Here is a 19832-nt window from a genome sequence, read left to right as displayed (position 1 = left end):
TGTGATGGTTCTTTTCTTTTCTTTTTAGTTTTTTTTATTGTTCTTTTTTTTTTTTGTGTTCTTGTTCTTGTGTTCTTCGTTATTTATATATGTCGTTGTTATCTTTTTTTCTTCTTTTCTCTCTTTCCTCTATTTCCTCCTCCTCCTCCTCCTCTTCCATTTTCGTAATGTACTGTAATTTGGTCTTTAGCTTGACCCTTTTTTCGCTCTCTCTCTCTCTCTCTCTCTCTCTCTCTCTCTCTCTCTCTCTCTCTCTCTCTCTCTCTCTCTCTCTCTCTCTCTCTCTCTCTCTCTCTCTCTCTCTCTCTCTCTCTCTCTCTCTCTCTCTCTCTCTCTCTCTCTCTCTCTCTCTCTCTCTCTCTCATATATTTCTATCTCTCCTTTCTACTTTTTTATCTCTGTTTTGCGCTCCATCTTCATCCATCCTTATTATTATTATTGTTGTTATTGTTAAATTTCTTCGGATAGCGTATTCCTTTACCTAGAGATCGCTAACAGATTACATCCATTCAAACATTACGTGATAGTAGCATCAGTAGTAGTAGTAGTAGTAGTAGTAGTAGTAGTAGTAGTAGTTGCAGCAGCAGAAGTAACAACATTAGTCCTGGTAATGTTGCTGGCGTGGCTTACAGTAATAACAACAATCATTAAAGCCCTTTACAGTCCACTTCCTGCTGATACATCAACACAACCATACATATCCTCCTCGCTATGCAACGCCCCTGCAACAACACACCCACACACTCACACACCTGCAGCCACACCTCCTTAATACATTGCAACACTCCCATACCTGTCTGCCCAGTCTCTTTACAATGCCTCTAAAACCCTTCACGAATGAATCCAGCTCTCCTCCACCCTTCAGTAGCCTCAACACGCCTTCACCATCCATATGTGTACACCTCCATGCCCTTGCCACTGCGTCCTCGTGGAAAAACTATAATTACAATGGGTCGTTTTTTACGTTCGTGTGTGTGTGTGTGTGTGTGTATGTGTGTGTGTGTGTGTGTGTGTGTGTGTGTGTGTGTGTGTGTGTGTGTGTGTGTGTGTGTGTGTCCCTTTGAAGAATTGTTTGTGTGTTAAGTTTGTGTATGTTTTCCCAAAAAAATATTTGTGTTCCTAAGTTTTGCTCGGGTAAACACACGAGGGAGGATGCGGAGGAGAAACGAGAGAGAGAGAGAGAGAGAGAGAGAGAGAGAGAGAGAGAGAGAGAAAGTTATAGCTTCTCAGGTAAACAAACTTATCAGGAAACCAACGTTTGACTGAGATTTCGTGCAACACGGAGAACAGGTGTTGGAGAGAGAGAGAGAGAGAGAGAGAGAGAGAGAGAGAGAGAGAGAGAGAGAGAGAGAGAGAGAGAGAAATGAGGGGAAAAAATTCGTCCACAACATTAGAAAGATTCGTGTTAAGTATGCATGTTATTCTCTCTCTCTCTCTCTCTCTCTCTCTCTCTCTCTCTCTCTCTCTCTCTCTCTCTCTGATAAATATTTTCTTCAATCATTGCACTTTTTCAACACTTTCTCCTCCTCCTCCTCCTCCTCCTCCTCCTCCTCCTCCTCCTTCTTAATCCCATAAATTTTCACCACAAGGGTTGCACAAACCTCAATATTTCATCCGGAACGCTCTCGTGTTAATATACTCTTATTTTGGTCATGATGTGTTTGCATAGGAGAGAGAGAGAGAGAGAGAGAGAGAGAGAGAGAGAGAGAGAGAGAGAGAGAGAGAGAGAGAGAGAGAGCATGACATTATTTCCTTAACATATATATTTGAAGTACTACTGGTTAACGTAATTGAATCTTACATAAGGTCTTTCGTTTCTAGACAGTGATAGCACTTCACCTTATTTCTTCCGACAACACGTCCTGGTGTATGAAGCAGCAGTGATGATTTCCCTTCAGCGTTAACGGCAATAGACATCATAACACCACCAGGCAATGTAACAGCACGTCGCAGAAAATATATCGGCCTTCTATCCGATTTTGTACTCTAGCTATATTTTTAAGGCACAGTATGTAGAGCAAGGTTTTTCTCTCTCTCTCTCTTTACCTATTTTTTGCCATTGGCCGCTTTCCCAAATACATGAAAAAATGACGTTCATGTTCTAAATATCGTGTCAAGCTATCTATATTTCTGCGGATTTCAAACTGTGGCTTACCTTTAGAAACTTTCGAAGCAATTTTTTCACAACTACACCATGAGGGTTATGAGATTTAGAAGACAGAGAACTAAACAATCTATAACAGCGTCCAGCACCCCTAACTAATATCTTGTTATTCGAAGGATAAAAGAAAGTGAAGTTGTGTGTGGATCACTTCCCAGCACCCCCTATAATTGATTTCAGCATCCCCAGGGCGTGCTAGCACCCCAGGTTGGGAAACGTTGATTTATAATAACATTGCGGTACTTCCTCTCACTCTCTCACTCTCCTTACAACAACAACGTGCAGCCCTTCGTCTTACTCTCATTCTCTATACGACAACATTCCAGTCTTTGCTCTAACTCTTACTCTCCCAGCTACAACATTAACACTACAGTCCTATCTCCCCCTTTCCCTCTCTCCCACTCTCCCACAGCAGCAGCAAGAGTGTCGCCTCGTGTGCCTTCCCTAGCCAGAATGTAAACACGCCAAGGAGGAGCGTCAATCACAGGCATTTTTCTTGCTGGTGAGGAAGACTGAGTGCCGTGTGATGTGCTTATTGGGGACAATGAACACTGGTTAGTCTCGCCTCCGCAGCCTGGTACATTGTGGTTCCGTAATTAGCTGTTATTTATTCGCGTGACCTAATTGTGTGAACGAGCAGATGACCCAGTTGAGGCAGGAAGGATGTGGTCTGTGTGATGGTCCTTTTTATATACTGTTTTTGTTTATTTTCATGATATCTAGTTAGCAGTTACTCAAGCACCTCCCCGATCCACCAACACCACCGATTCTTTCATTTTCCTCGCCTCTTTTCGTCTCCTCCTCTCGCTCTCACTCCTCCGTTCCCTACCTCCCTCTGCGAGAAATAAATATTTGCTTCCTCAAAAAGGGAGCGACACTGTAGGTAAGTGGAGTGACGTCAACCCCAAGTGTTTCTTGGTAGACTTGTATTAGTCACCAACTCCCCGCAGTGGTGTGATGCCCTGACGCCCCGCCACGGTGATGGTTACGCGCACCAGTCTGGCGCGTCAAAAGTGATTATCGGGAAATCCAATCCGCCCATGACTTGCCTGGTGGTCAAACACACACACACACACACACACACACACACACACACACACACACACACACACACACACACACACATTTTGGACGGTTTCCGTATACATAGATATCGTTCTCAGTTTTGTTATCGATATATTAACGAGAGAGAGAGAGAGAGAGAGAGAGAGAGAGAGAGAGAGAGAGAGAGAGAGAGAGAGAGAGAGAGAGAGAGAGAGGGGCTATAAAGGTTTCACATACCCCTTCACTCATTAATCGGCACTCAACAGTCAACACCGTCACGTTATCCTCTTTATGTCCACTAATTTGTGTGTCGCTTTGATTCGTGGAGGGTGCGTCACGTCAGCTGGTAGTGCCGGAGTGGCGGACTGCCTGGGCCACACCTCGCGTCATCCAATCATAGTCGCTGAACAGGAAATGCATGGGGGATAAGCGTGTTGTGCAGGGGAGGAGCAGGAGGGAAAGGAGGGGAACGGTAGAGTGGAATGATGTGGAAGAGAGGCGTGGATAGATGAGTAGTGGGTGTTACATTCTGAATTAAGAAGGGCAGGAAGTGGTGTGGAGGAGTATAAGGGGTAGAGAAGTGTTGATGCAGTGATGAAAAAGTAGAGGAAACACTGAAGATGGAGGAATTAAGGAAAGGAGAGTTACTTGAAGTTGACGCAAAAAAAAGAACCGTAGGAAGAAAATGGATTTAGTTTCTTTTATCAAATCTTCGAGGAGGGAAAATGTTCACGTAGGATTATGTTCTTACGTGGAAAAAAATGCCAGTAGGCATGGGAGTAAATGTTAAAAGGACGTAAATATTCTGAAATCAAAAAGTCTTGGGAGAAAAATATATCCAGTGAAAAGAAAAAAAAATCATCAGGGCAGTAAATGTCCAGAGAACGTGAAAATTTGGAGAGAAAAATTAAAGAGAGAAATATTTCCAACGAAAAATAGAAAATCACTGAAGAGAAAACGTTCATTGGAAAAAAATATCCGAGGAACAAATATTCCGAGAGAAAAAAATCAAGAGAGAGAGAGAGAAAGAGAGATCCAACGAAAAATAGATAAATAGATAAATAAAAAGTAATTCACGTGGGAGAGACAGTGGGGAATGTGACCGCGGCTTGTTGTCAGTAAAGTCACTACACTGAACAGCTTTGCCTGGAACGTGACCCCAGCAGGAGCTTACAGTGGCCAAGGCTGAGGTTTATCTTCTTTTTCTTCCGTGTGGGGGTATAGCGGGGCGTCTGTGGTCAGTCCATCGAAGACTCCGTGTCGGCGCCGCCCTAATCCCCGCCCTAGAGGATTGTGGGTAACGCAGGTGTGATATGGGTCTCCTCCTATATCCCTCCTTCTTTTCCTCTTTCTCCTTTCTATCAACAAATTTTCCTTCTCCTTCGTTTCGCTTTCGGTTTTTATGGTTTGTGGGTAATGCAGGTGTGATGGTTCTCCTCTTCTCTATCCCTCTTTTCCTTCTGTTTTTCCTCCTCTTCCACCGTCTCTTTCTCATTTTTATTAACATTTTTTCTCCTTCATTTCGCTTCCTCTTTTCTTTCTTCCTCCACTATTTCTAAGCCTCCTACTCGTCATTCTTTTATCTTCCTCCTTTTCCTCCATCTCACCCACAAACTCCTTCTCACATTCCCTTCATTCCTTTCATTTCCTCTTGTCTCTTTCCTATAACAGTCTTCATTCCTTCCTTCCACTTCCTTTACACATTCTTCCTTTACTACTCTCCCTCTTTCTCTCTCTCCTCTCCCTCCCTTACACTTGACACACACGAGATAAAAGGGGCTTTCTGTCGCCACTAAATCGTTCTATTACACACCACGGTCATGCAGGTCAGTCAGTCAGGCACGAAAGGGTGGTATAAGGACATGACGGCTTGTTAGGCTTAAGCTTTCTGCCCTAACGAGTCTATTTAGGCGGAATAAAAATAATGACGGGTAATAATCGTGATAAGAAAAAATTGGGGGGTGGAGTAGTTATGCCGTAAAGTGCCATGAGTTTTAAATGTTTGTACGTGTGATAGGGATGTGGTTTGGTTGAGGTGGTGGTGGTGGTGGTTGAGTTGCTTTGATGGTAAATGGTACATGGGAATGTTATTAGGCTTAGTTTAGGGGTAGGTTCAGTTCTAGGCCTAGTACGTAAGTGAATAGAAAGAGAGAGAGAGAGAGAGAGAGAGAGAGAGAGAGAGAGAGAGAGAGAGAGAGAGAGAGAGAGAGAGATGTATTTAGTGTTCTTATAATATTCTCTCTCTCTCTCTCTCTCTCTCTCTCTCTCTCTCTCTCTCTCTCTTGGACACCATTGTTTACCTATCCTTGTCACCGTTCTCCTTATTAGTGAACAAAAATTTTACAATGAACTTTAAATAGGCTTTAAGTAATTGAAGTTATACAGGTTTTTAAAAGTGTTCTTACAGTTCTCATGACAGATTAACAAGATTTCTACATTGTGTAAAGGGAAAACAACTGAAAACTCGGGGTTTTTGTAGTCATCTTTGTGGCCTTTGAAAAATCGTTGTGGTAGGAGACTGAAGCGTTTCTGAACAAAGAATACTTCATCCTATGCACGTTAGATTACGGTCACGACAGGACAGCAAAAACTCTGCAAGTGAAGCAAGCTCGTCCATGCATCATCTTTTGTTTTATCTCTTTATTATTTTTACTAGTGTATCTCGCCTAGGATTCTGAAGTCAAGGCCTAGGATTCATTTTCGTGAAGGTCTATTTATTCATTCATTCATTTATTCACAATTCTCTTACTTTTGTGTTTTTCCTATCCTTGTCCCTCTCACTTCGTCATCGTTACGTATGATTCTGCACCAGATTTATTTTAAAGCTTCACAGATCTTTTTTTTCTATCTCTCTCGTCTACAGCAACATGGTTAAGGGTGCAGTGGAACAGATTTAGGACGCAGTTGTTGACCCAGTAACTTTGGCGCATAATGTGTCTCGTGTGCCGCGTGAATAACGAAAGTTAGCTGTGTGGTTATCAAGAATCGCAGCTGAAGGAGAAACAGTGACGTGGTGTGTATAGTTTATGTTCGCAGTGAAGGAAGTACGTAATAACTACTCAAAAGACATGCTTAGTTACAAGAGAGAGAGAGAGAGAGAGAGAGAGAGAGAGAGAGAGAGAGAGAGAGAGAGCATAGGCCCAACTCAGAACCTTCTAATTTCCTCTCCTCTGCTACACTTCCCACCGCCCGCAGACCAACACCGCCTCAAGCTACCGCCACCTTCGCCTCGGCTCCCAATCTATTGCCACTGTGACGGAAGGAAAGTGTTGTTATCTAAGCGAGAGTCTCCAAGGGTAGCGCTGCTCGCCCTATCTCATCGTCCTACGGCTTCTCCCTCCTTCTTCTCTCGTATACATATCTGATTGAAGGAAATTTATGGCACTGAAGTAGACAGGTAGATAGTGGAAAGTTAGAAAGGAAGACGTGCGTTATTTTAACACTATACCGTAGCTTTCCATCTCCGTTCCCTTGGCCTAGCGTGTCATAGTATTGGTCATGACAGTCAGACTACCAGAGATTTCATTTTCTAGTTTTCAATATTATTTATCGATTCAACGGTGAGTGTCGGAGAATGAAACTCGCTCGTAGGTGCCTTAGAATTTATGAAGGAGCAGGGAAATTTTTTGTCAGTTAAGAAAGGCTGTACTCCATCACCTGCCGAATTATAGTAAGGAGAGAAGACCAGGAAACGATTAAAAGATCCTGAGAAAAAAAAATCATTTGAGGGAGAAAAGTTGATGGAAATACATGAGTGAAATGGAGGGATGGAATTGTGTTAAAACTGCAAAGGATGGAAGTCACAGAGGAAGATGCAAGGGGCTGAAGCAAATGCTTGAGAATCGAACTTCTGACTCTAGGGAACTGCGAAAGAAAAGGAAAGAAGAAGATTAGGTAATAAAGTCACGTTATATGAGAAACACGAAGGTGGATAGTCGCGCGCGGCAGCTAGAAGCGTCTATGAATGAAGAAATTGCATGTCGGCGTTTAACTACTAGTACAAATATATAAAAAAAAAAAGTTAACGAGGAGGTGATTGGTTGCATGCATAAACTAATTCTTCTTGGCTTCGAAATCTCTAACGAGTTATTTTTTCGGTCGACTTTGCTAACGCACTGCACCACTGCATCGTCATCTGACCGCATTTTACACAGTATTATGTAGTGCTTGACAGTAGGTATGCACACACACACACACACACACACACACACACACACACACACACACACACACACACACACACACACACAGCACCATGACATTACAGCACCTTATGTCACGTTCTCTTACTGTGACTGAGTGAAGACTTGCCTTGGTCGCGTTAGGTGTGAACAGCGTATACGTATATGCCTGACGTGGTGGCCTTCTCTCATGTGTCAGGCAGCAAACCCGTCACTATTAAAACACGCATGTCTAGCTCCTATAAGGCGTGATTGAGTCAAGTTTCAGTGCAATGGTTCAGGTCACTAATATTGTGGAGTGTTGTTCGCTTTTCCAGAAGATTTGTAGCCGCTTCCCTGTGTTTACTGTTCTAAATCTGTCAACAGGTGTGGAATGGAAACTACCGTTGTTTTTTAGTGGCCTTTGCTTCCTCTACGCTATCCTGTAGGAACTGTAGGATGTGTGTGTGTGTGTATGTGTGTGTGTGTGTGTGTGTGTGTGTGTGTGTGTGTGTGTGTGTGTGTGTGTGTGTGTGTGTGTGTGTGTGTTTGTTTATGTGTGTGTGTTTGTGTGTGTACTGCATGTAGAATATAGTCGCAGATATATAGGTTTGCGTGACTTTAGGTGAGACAAGAGTGTAATCTCTCTCTCTCTCTCTCTCTCTCTCTCTCTCTCTCTCTCTCTCTCTCTCTCTCTCTCTCTCTCCTTCTTCTTTCCAAAGCAACAAGAATCTTTTTATGGAGTCATAATTTCGGGTCAAGAAGGATAATTTTTACTCAAAAATGGATACTGAGAAAATTTCTTGTGAACATTGTCGTGTGTGTGTGTGTGTGTGTGTGTGTGTGTGTGTGTGTGTGTGTGTGTGTGTGTATACCCCCTCTCATTTATAATTTCAGACATAAAGCACTGCAGTCAATTTCACTGAGCGTACCTGCGTGATAGATACCTGGAATGCTAGTAATCCTTCCACCGCCTCGTCATTGTATTAATAAAGAACTGTCGTATCGTGATTTATGAGCGACACGAACTAAGAAAAGCTCAGACATCGAGAGAAGCGGTGAACCTCTCTGCTTACTACACTACTCATGGTGTGCGACAAGGAATACGATGTTGCACTACTATATGTAATACACTGAACTAATTTAACATTTTTTTTTTCATGTACTGACAACTGATTCTTTTCTCACTTTCTTGTAGCAGCGCAAGTGTACGATGAATGTTCATTGCATGTCTCCTGCTTTGCCGATTGTGACGGAAACTGTCGGCAAATGATTGGATAGTCCGCCTAACCATGCAATTTTGCTTTCAATCGTTGTCATCATTTCTCATTCTCTTTCCTTCTTACACACACACACACACACACACACACACACACACACACACACACACACCGTCACACACACACACACACACACACACACACACACACACACACACACCGTCATTGTGCCATCGACCAGTGAGGGCGTGGCGTTCCTCAGCACAATGTCGCGGTGTACATGCAGGAGGCACAGCGTAACACTTACCACAGCAGGTCGAGGCGACTATCAGCATCACCAACATCATCTTGAAAGGTTTTCAGTAGCGTTGGTAGGCTGGTATGCTTGTGCCTCAGCGGCGTGGACCTCAGGTTCTTGGCCTCGACTCACCCTCCAAGTTGAGGTGCAGTCTGAGGCTCAGGTGCTGCGTGTCATCCCGTCTATGGTAACCACAGACGAAACAGATAACGAAGGAGTGCCCGTAGCAGCCAGCTGAGTGAGCAAGAAATCGAGGGTGCGCCGCGCGTGCCGGTAGTGTTGGCGACTGCGGCAACAGCGACAGCAGCAGCAGCGTGTGGGCGGGGCAAAACAGAGCGACGACGACCTTCCCACTCGGGCTCTCCCTCCCGACTACTCCCTGCCCGACTCACACTCACCATTATGACATTGCGTGCACCCGCCGCCACCACCGCCACCACCGCTGCTAACTTAAGCCCTGGGACCTGACGGGTATCGTCATGAGCAGTTGTGCGACAGAACCGCGCGCTGCGTTGTTTACCTTGCTTGTTTCCTGATTAAAAATCATCAGATTTGGGATCAGTCATTTCATCGACCCTAAGTGTATTATCTGCTGATAAACTTCATTCTGTCTTTTTTAGCTTGTTTTCCTGCACTGATTCACAACTTTAGTGGGAATTTGCGAACTATTATGCTAGTTTTGGCAAAATGAGTTTTTCTGCATCCAGTGGCTCCTCGTGCTAGCATATGCATCCCGAGTGACTGGCATCCAGGGTATGTGTCCCCTGCCGGCGCGTCCCACCACCTGTCCCCCCTGCCTTCCTCTGATTTTTTTTTTTCTTTTGACTGCATTGTTGTCTGAAGAGTTTGGGTTGTAACTGTTCCCTTCCTGAAACTTTTGATGAACTACGGCAAGGAACCGCATTGTAAATATTTATGAAATGGCTCATCTCTCTCTCTCTCTCTCTCTCTCTCTCTCTCTCTCTCTCTCTCTCTCTCTCTCTCTCTCTCTCTCTCTCTCTCTCTCTCTCTCTGTGTGTGTGTGTGTGTGTGTGTGTGTGTGTGTGTGTGTGTGTTTCACTGTTTGATCTGTTGCAGTCTCTGACGAGACAGCCAGACGTTACCCTACGGAACGAGCTTAGAGCTCATTATTTCCGATCTTCGGATAGGCCTGAGACCAGGCACACAACACACACCGGGACAACAAGGTCACAACTCCTCGATTTACATCCCGTACCTAGTCACTGCTAGGTGAACAGGGGCTACACGTGAAAGGAGACACACCCAAATATCTCCACCCGGCCGGGGAATCGAACCCCGGTCCTCTGTGTGTGTGTGTGTGTGTGTGTGTGTGTGTGTGTGTGTGTGTGTGTGTGTGTGTGTGTGTGTGTGTGTGTGTGCGGGCGCGCGCGCGCATATGTTTTGTATGTACAATATATATATGTATAAAATAACCGTGTGTTCCGGGTAGTAATGTTGTGGTGAAGGACAGTGTCACTTCTTAAATGATCATTGTAACGAGCGCCGCGATCTGTGAGGGGACAGTTAGCGTATCGTTCTGATTTCTTTCATATGGCCTGTTCAGTGCAGGTGTTTAGTGCTCCAGTGAATGTACCCATCACCACGTATTGGTCAGTTCTCCTTTGCTTGAATCTAAGTCTCTACCCTCAGTCTCGACATTCCTGGAGACGTATGACACCAATTTTCTCATTCAGTATTCCGCCGCCACCGAGAAAAGCCCAGAATATCTCTATTGCGGCATGAAGAGAGGCTTTTTCAAGGTCACGTGAAATGATGGTGGTCTCCTTGAAAGTTATAATGGAGGTCGCTGTCAGACCCGCTCTGAAACACTTCTTGGCCACACCTCCACTATTTCAAAAAGCTCTCGTTGAAACTTCACCAGTTTTTAAAGGTGCTTCTCCAGTTACAGTGAGAGATTGACATGACTTTTTTCTTTATCAATTATTAATACGAAAACACTTCAGAAACCAGCCAATCATCTCTATGACCTTAGAAATTCATCGTAGTGTGAGATCAAAGCATTTCTGAATATAGCACTCGTTCCATAATTTTCACCTTTCACCGTATGTCTGTTAACTTTTTTCTCTACACATAAAGTAAAATTCGTCTTGTACAGTTTTTTGGCTTTCTGCTTGTCCCTACCGCGCTCGGGAAATGAGGTTTTCCCTACAATGATGAGGAAAAGCAAGAGAGAGAGAGAGAGAGAGAGAGAGAGAGAGAGAGAGAGAGAGAGAGAGAGAGAGAGAGAGAGAGAGAGAGAATCTAAACTGAACAGCACCAATCATGTGCACCACCATTCAAGCACTTCGCTGCATATCGTGCACATGAGTGTCATCTTTATGGTCTTTACAAACACGTTGTTTCTCGCCGCATCAATGTATGATGAATCCCACAGATATGGGAACACATGTGCTCAGACGAAAGCTATTCCTCGGAACACCTGTGTGTCAAGCTGGTGACAAATGTATAATACCACATACATACGTACACACATTATAACCCTCATCCCAGTTCGCTTACCCACCTGTATCATCACCTTCATCATTGCTGCTGCTGGAATTTGCAACGATGTAACCTAGAATCATTATTTATATGATTATAATTTATTCTATTATATGTGCTTTATTTATTTAGCTATGTTACTGATCAGTTACTCCATATACATAATATCGTGACAATGATTGCGTTTTACAAGTGTTTTTTTTTTTTATAGGGAATGAGTTAGATACTCATCATTCTGACAAACTTCTGACAGTGGCTGCTTTGAGGAGATAGAATATTCTGTCATAAAATCACTTTATGAACTTATTATCCAGTCGACCACGTCCCTTCTTTAACTAGCATCTCTGTTCCCTTCTGTATATACTCAGTGTATTGTTCCCGAGACTGTGTATTCGTTTGTGTTTACATCGGGGTATATGTAAGAGAGAGAGAGAATGATCTATTTCGTGGAAATGCCAGTATGCTTTATTTCCCGTCGAAAGAAAGGACTTGGCCACCGCACAAAACAGTCCCGTGGCAGCAAGTGTCGGCGCAACAGAGGCAGGTGCATCGGTAACTTCCATATACACTTTCCTAAGTTCTCCCAACGCCCAACAAGTGTTTCGATAGTCCGACAGCACAGGTGGGTGTTCAGCTGTACTGGACTTGGTGTGTTAGGAGAAAGGCAGGCATTATTCCTTTCCCACCCTGGCAAACAAGGCAGCGTTTATTTTTCGTGGTAAGTGATACTGTAATTGTGATCACCGTCATTACTGATGGATTTCTGTGTTTATTGAATAAAATCAGCTCATTAAGGTGGTTGTGCTTAGTACGTTAGGCTTTGATACGTTTAAAAGAATACGAAAGTAGTGACGTATTTAACAATGACTGTCGTGCAACACTGCCAAACGTTATAAGGTAGACGTATTAACAAATTGGGATTGCGAATTTTAGAATGGTTGTAACAATAATACTTTGAAGGGCGAGTGGTGTTTGTTCTGATAGGCGGAGGCACGGTCCAGATATATCTGGACCGTGGGCGGAGGGAGCCATCGTGTACGAAAGCTGGCAAAAGTGTAACTAAGTGAAGGAACAGTGATGCAAACATGGTATAAAAAAGAGCTATATTAGATTTATGGAGAAGAGAAATCGGCTTTTTTAGATAAAGAGAGAGTTTTTAAGGGAGAACCACAGGAATACGTCAGGCACCATAGAAGATAGACATGGAAGATGATGAACAAAAGAATATAAGAAAATAAGGGAAGCAACAAGAAGCCATCAGATAACACATGGCTGTCTCTGTATAAAGTATTGATGAAATAAGTTATTGAAGGACAGGCCAACTAGAACTCAAGCATTTCACGACGTAACAATGGGCTTTATGGTGGCTGTCCTGTAACTGGCTAATGGGCTGTAACATTTTTTGAAATATTTACGAACATGTTAATACAATAATCCTTTCCAGTACTGATTTTTCTCTAATTCTTTATTACCATAGTGGTATAAGTGTTTGTATTAACAGCAAACACACTACTCTATAAAGAGGACTAAATATCTCAACAAGATAATGCAATAAAGGTTACATGTTTGTTATTGTTCCCAGATATTAAAAAGTGCTTGTATAAATAACAAGTCATCAGTGTGTGTGTGTGTGTGTGTGTACTAAGAATAGATACCAACCAAGATAACGGTATGCAGAGTAAAGTGATACTAAACGTTTGTGATGTGCTGTGATTTCCCAGTGCAAGTGGTTTGGGAGCGGAATTGTTTCTTGATGTGATGATATTTTTATATTGCTGACCACCCCCTTTGAGTGTGAACTGTGATCTGTGTGATACGCCTGCCCTGGAATTATGGTTGCCGCACCCGACGTTTCGGTAAATATTGTCCCGTGTGCTTCCCGGCACCTTATGTCAAGAATAATATATATTTTCAATTGTTTCTTGGGAAGTAGAGAATAGTGAAATATGAATAGATCCAGCATTGTTGCAATGGTGGTTTCGTACAAAGACGCCATTTAACGGAAGAATCACCGAGATGAGTCCGAGAATACCGTATTGCCAACATGGTTCGTGACGTGGCGAAGTGTTGGGGACCCCACTGTCTTGTGTACTGATGCAGCCACGTGTGGCAGGCCTACACCGGACCTGCTGCCTTTCAGTCTGGCGCAAAGAACATTGGACCGATTAAGATGTGTGAAGTATTTTTTGTTAGAGAGATCTGTTGTTTTAAAAGTTAAAAAGAAAAAGAAAGACGTTTCCGTTATCTTAATCATTATACGTACTGTATATATACTGAGGAAGGTTGATGGAATAGTGTTCAACATTATGAGCTGACGCAGCAAGTTTTCTACATTGATGCTTTCTTATGTAAAGGGAACGTTTAGTTTATTGTTTCCACATATTATTATAAGGCAAGCTGCTAGACGAACAATATAAACAAATGTGTGTCTGACGGTCGTTACAAACATAATAAGACAAGTCGAACATATATACTCGCCACGTCAGCTGGAAGTGAATTTGGCGCAGTAGGAGGGAATCGCCATACTTCTATGCTATTTCATTCAACATTAAATATACATTCTCATTGTTTAACCATTGCAGCGCCTCTGATTTAGTACACAGTAGATGGGAAATATCTATCCATTTGTGAGAGCTGTTGTTGTTCCACCTTGATCACATCAACACAACGTGACGCCTTCATTGATCACGGCATTGTTCAGGAACATGTTTCTTCTCGGTACTAATGATAACATAATCTACTTCTTTGTTCTTGTGCCCTTCTCTTGTGATAGTTCGTCTGGCATTCTTGTTGGCGCCCTCTACTCGCCTCTTGTACTTTATGCTAACACAAAGATTTCAGTTGCGTTCTCAGAGAGTCTATGAAAACTTATCAATCTATCCTCTAATTTTGGATGATACTTTTGATATTTCTTTTGGGATTGGTATCTGAGAGTGCCTTTTTTTTCTTTTTTCTCTCTTTTCTTTTTATATCCTTTACCTCTCTCACATAAAAGAACATTGATAGATACGTTGGATGTGGAAGCCTGGTTGAGATGAATATTATAAAACTGCTGCACTCATTGATAGGCAACGATTCTCAGGCTATATAGAATCAAAGGCTCGCTCTTAGATAAAGCTAGTGCATTTAATTTTAAACACTGTGCTTCTCTTCGTATGTAACTTAATGTATTTCTTGTAGGCATTTTTTATGTTGCGTATAGTCATTGTTACCCATTCCTCTCCTTACAGTGATTCTTAGTCAACACAGCGATAAGGTATTTAAACTCTCAGCAGCTCAGTAAGGGTCAAGGTGTCTGCTGCTATTCTACCTTACTGTTCATCTGAATTCACGCGAACAAGGTCACTGTCAGGAAGTTTTTAAAGAGAACAGAACAAACCATGCATAAATCTCTCTCTCTCTCTCTCTCTCTCTCTCTCTCTCTCTCTCTCTCTCTCTCTCTCTCTCTCTCTCTCTCTCTCTCTCTCTCTCTCTCTCTCTCTCTCTCTCTCTCTCTCTCTCTCTCTCTCTCTCTCTCTCTGTGTGTGTGTGTGTGTGTGTGTGTGTGTGTGTGTGTGTGTGTGTATGTGTTGGTGGGTGTGTCGTGTACCTGCCCAGCATATTCAAGACGAGAATACCATCGTGACGAGAATAAATGAACAAAAAGTAAATAAATAGATCGTAATAATAACGATAGTAGTAATATAAATGGTAGTAGTAGTAGTGAAAGTGACAAATAAATGGATAAACAGACATCCGTGGTGAAGTGTGCTGTGAAATTGCTCCGTCATGATCAGGAGACACGATGGTTAGTTAGTATGAGTAGCGACTCCTGACAACACGTCTTATGTGGGATAGAAGAGGAGAGGAGAGGGGATATTCTGGATGTTACTTGGGGTCCTTCCTCAGTCCTTCCTTCCCCTCCCACCACCCCCTCCCCATACACAGAGATATGAATAGAAAAACAAATCATCTATAGCTGTGTTTGTGTGCATACGAGTGTATGTGTGTGTGTCACTAGAAAAAACAACATACAGCATCAAACATGAAAATCAGGTGTTGATAATTACATGAAGAGTGGTCTTTACCAACATTTACACAAACTTTGCGGCATTTTAATTCGACATGAAGTGGCTGCGATGTTTCACTTCACTCTGAGTGAAGAATTATTGTTATTATCCTTCCTGATGGCGCTACTTCCACCTTGCAGGGAACGCCAGGTGAGAGAGAGAGAGAGAGAGAGAGAGTGTGTGTGTGTCTGTGTGCATGTGTGTGTGTAGTGTGTCATATGTACTGAGAAGATTGAAAGACTGGCTTTTACTTTATAGGACTGCCAGATTGACTAACTGACTGAATGCCTATCTGCCTAGCTCATTAACTGGGAGACTAACTGAGCGATTGACTTACTATCTAAATGATTTACTATCCAGCCGAGTACTGACTGATTGACTTTTTGAGAGGCCGACTGGCTGAGGGAGTTGATTTATTTAATGATTCACCTTCCTCTCACACTTGCTGCAAGCGAACACGTGCGAAGTGCGTACTGATGCAGGGAGGCGTCAGTGTGAGTCTGGCAACCATCATCCTAGCTGGCCTTGGCGGAGGCAATCTTCTGGACTCAGTCGTGTCGAGATGGTGAAAATGTGTAGACTGTCAAATCCGTGTGGTCTCTCCTGTGATCGTTATTATTGTCCCTGCTTTGTTTTCATCTTAGGTAAGGCCCAGTCATCTTTATGTAACGTGTGTGCACCGAAAAAGTGATTTTTGTGTTTTGGTCACTATTCAAGTTATCAAACATCATCTAAGTGACGAGGAGAATAATTATATCCATTTATTTTCGGCAGAGTTGTGTTGGCTAACTTGTATTTAGACACAAAGGGTTTGTGTTTAATTGTCCACAAGGTCACACACACACACACACACACACACACACACACACACACACACACACACACACACACACACACATAGTGTAGTGGTTAGCACGCTCGACTCACAATCGAGAGGGCCGGATTCGAGTCCCGGTAAGCGGCGAGGCAAATGGGCAAGCCTCTTAATGTGTGGCCCCTGTTCACCTAGCAGTAAATAGATACGGGATGTAACTCGAGGGGTTGTGGCCTCGCATTCCCGGTGTGTGGAGTGTGTTGTGGTCTCAGTCCTACCCGAAGATCGGTCTATGACCTCTGAGCTCGCTCCGTAATGGGGAAGACTGGCTGGTGACTAGCAGACGACCGAGGTGAGGAGGTGAATTACACACACACACACACACACACACACACACACACACACACACACACACACACATTGTTGTACAGTGGAAGTATGCGATTTCCGGATGTCTTTTAATTTTCACGGTGTAATGAAATTGTACTATTGGGTTAACTAATCAACAATGACAATAATATAAATAAGAAATTTTTTTTATATATATCATGTTATAAAGTGCAATCTCTAAGTAACTTTCCTCTTTTGTTCACGGTAAAGGGAAGAGTAAATGTTTTCTTTCCCCTCCTCTCCTTATACTACATTAAAATTTGCAAATGAATATAACTGACTACTGACGCTATATAGGTATATGTATAGGAAAGATCTTGAAGTGAGGCCAACACGTGCACTGATGCATCGCTCGCGTGTCTTGGCGCACAGGTGTACGCAGTTCGTGTCGTGTGTACGGAGGAAAACATTGATAGGACCCAGATTAATTCAGTAAGTCGCATGCATAAAAAAAAAAAAAATATATATATATATATATATATATATATATATATATATATATATATATATATATATATATATATATATATATATATATATATATATATGGAAGAAAATTCTAGTGATTATATGATATGAATTTTTACTTCTTTTCGAACTATACTCGTACTGTTATCATTGTTCAGTAATCAACAATAATATACTCCTATTTATGTGGTATTTTCTAATTCTATGAAGCTTAGAATAAGTTATTATCAGGAAAAAGGCGCCTTATCGTTATAGAGGAAGGTAGAGAGACAAATATTTGTTTTTCAAGTTACTTTTATTAAACTTATAAAAGAACAAAGGCAAGTACAGTGGTATCATCTTTGTATTACTTACCTATGAGAAAATAGAGGGTTCTTGAGTCTTGCAGTTATGAACACAATTACCTCGTGCACCCACGTGTGTGTGTGTGTGTGTGTGTGTGTGTGTGTGTGTGTGTGTGTGTGTGTGTGTGTGTGTGTGTGTGTGTGTGTGTGTATTCACTGTCGCTTGCTGGTCAGCCAGCCAGCCTTCCCCATTACGGAGCGAGGTCAGAGCTCATAGACCGATCTGTGTGTGTGTGTGTGTGTAATTCACCTAGGTCGTCTGCTGGTCACCCAGCTAGTCTTCCCCATTACGGAGCGAGCTCAGAGCTCATAGACCGATCTTCGGGTAAGACTGAGACCACATCAACACACAATATACCGGGAAAGCGAGGCCACAACCCCTCGAGTTACATCCCGTACCTATTTACTGCTAGGTGAACAGGGGCCACACATTAAGAGGCTTGCCTATTTGCCTCGCCGCTTACCGGGAGTCGAACCCGGCCCTCTCGATGTGTGTGTGTGTGTGTGTGTGTGTGTGTGTGCTCTCAGGGAGACATGCAGTATTTCTTTAGTGTGGACGACAGATCTATGAGTCTTCTTTAGGGACATCTTTGACGAAAAAAAAAATATAGTAAAAGACTAAAGCAAAGGAAAATTTCCCGGTCCACACATCTGTTCATTATACACTTGACTGTATCGCTTTCACTTATTCAACTAATTCTACGACGGTGACATTACCATCTGAAGCATCTTAGTGGTGCTGAAGGTCCAACAGTAACGTGTAAATGACATCAGTGCTACAAGACTCAAGATTCACGAGATGCTGCCTGGTGTCTAGTACGAGCATCAGGTGGTGGGGGCGTGGCGGGCGCTTCCAGCGAGTGACCCTCTCCCCTGCCGTTTTGACACCGCTCCCTCAAAACTCAGGTTTGGTATTGAGTCTACTGACGACTATGAAAAATCACCTACATTATTATTGTATTGGTGCAGTGATGTGTCACCTAAGCTTGTAATGTTTTGTCTCGAAGCTCCGTATTGAACACAGCCATGAAATACACTGATGTGCTTGGCCTATGACCATAAATCCGTTCCAGAATCGCCGTCAAAAACAGAAAGCAGTCTTGTTCATGGGTATTTGATGGGGCCACACAGTAAAACACGTTTAGACAATACCTTTTACCGTACTATGCATATCGTTGTAACTATCATCCTTGTAATTTCACAAAAAAATATATATTCTGTACTCACCAAAGTGCCGAGTTGGTTGTATGACAAGTTAGCGATCATAAGCAAAAGAAGAATCAACTCAACATTTCTTTTTGTCGTATAGTGCGTTGATCGCATTTCCGAATAGTCCATTGCATATGTTCGGTGCTGGGAGCGAATGTCGAGTGTAACAAAGCCAGCGTAGGATCTGGTTAATGTCCTTTAATATTGATCGACCCTCCACTTAACTAAACACAACTTTTTATATTATGTGTCCAGCTATTTATCGGCGGGATCAAGACTGGCGTTGCAGCTGCTGCCTTGACAGAGCGTCCCAGTTGAGATGGAAGGGAGGAAACACGGCCACCATGCGACACTCTGGCAAGACACGGCACTCCTGACGGCCACTCTTAGGAAACACTGCGACATACTCAAGACTTCAGGATATAAAGGTGTGTGTGATGTGTGTACTTGCTTGTCATCAGGATATAATGGAGTGTGTGGTGTGTGTACTTGCTTACTTGATGACGCGCACGTGTGTGTGTGTGTGTGTGTGTGTGTGTGTGTGTGTGTGTGTGTATTCACCAAGGCCTAGTCATGAGCAAGCGCGCAACCACGAGCCGTTACCCTCTCAGTGTGAGTGTGACCTTACACGCCACACCACATCTCTCTTTGTCAGGGGATACAGTAACTGCCCCGCTCGTCAGAAGAAAAATCTCAGCTCCTAGTGGGGTTCAAACCTATGCCAGCCAGCCGTAGCATATTCGGCTCCTCTACCACTGAGCTACGAGGCAGTGTGTGTATTTACGTAGTTGTATTTACCTAGTTGTAGCAGGGCCTGGGCTTTATGCTCGTGTGTGCGTGCGTGCGTGCGTGCGTGTGTGTGTGTGTGTGTGTGTGTGTGTGTGTGTGTGTGTGTGTGTGTATTGATTGCTGGCGGCTTGCAGCCCTGCAGTCTTAGCGCTGAGTCCGTGGCCGAAGGAGCAAGTGGGGAGCCGTGGAGTGAGTGAGACTGAGAGAGCCAAGCCGGTTGAAGACAGGAGTGGAGGTGCCTGTCGCTGAAGAGTGGGAGTGATGCCGAGAGTAGGAAGGAGGTGCTAGGAGCAAGAGGGAGATTCTGGCAGTGAGAGAAAGATGCCGGGCGTGATGCTGGAAATGAGTGGAACCTGCTGGAAGGGATAGCAAATGGTGTTGGGA

General features: G+C 43.2%; 2 protein-coding genes across 14 annotated transcripts in view; one reads left to right on the top strand and one right to left on the bottom strand.

Annotated features, from left to right (window-relative positions):
* Nucleotides 1–9274, bottom strand: part of LOC123503414 (protein amalgam-like) — a 67551-nt gene extending 58277 nt beyond the window's left edge. For 4 of the 7 annotated variants that reach the window (XM_045253169.1, XM_045253175.1, XM_045253171.1 and 1 more), the window contains exon 1: nt 8893–9274. In XM_045253169.1, the coding sequence (XP_045109104.1) occupies nt 8893–8932 (40 nt within the window). In that variant the 5' untranslated portion in view covers nt 8933–9274. The remainder of the gene's footprint in view (nt 1–8892) is intronic. The other 3 variants (XM_045253173.1, XM_045253172.1, XM_045253174.1) reach the window with 1 other exon arrangement.
* LOC123503416 (beta-1,3-galactosyltransferase 5-like) overlaps nt 1–19832 on the top strand; it is a 77874-nt gene that overhangs the window by 49897 nt on the left and 8145 nt on the right. For 2 of the 7 annotated variants that reach the window (XM_045253179.1, XM_045253183.1), the window contains one exon: nt 18915–19087. In XM_045253179.1, coding sequence (XP_045109114.1) covers nt 18979–19087 — 109 coding nt within the window. In that variant the 5' untranslated portion in view covers nt 18915–18978. Of the gene's footprint in view, nt 1–11972; nt 12104–15251; nt 15585–15816; nt 16079–18176; nt 18357–18914; nt 19088–19832 lie in introns of those variants that run through there. The other 5 variants (XM_045253178.1, XM_045253180.1, XM_045253177.1 and 2 more) reach the window with 5 other exon arrangements.

This window comes from Portunus trituberculatus, chromosome 14 (genome assembly GCF_017591435.1).
Source record: "Portunus trituberculatus isolate SZX2019 chromosome 14, ASM1759143v1, whole genome shotgun sequence".
In the NCBI taxonomy this organism is placed as follows: domain Eukaryota; kingdom Metazoa; phylum Arthropoda; class Malacostraca; order Decapoda; family Portunidae; genus Portunus; species Portunus trituberculatus.
Note: the sequence above shows the minus strand (reverse complement) of the source record. Positions and strands in the feature narration are given on the sequence as shown.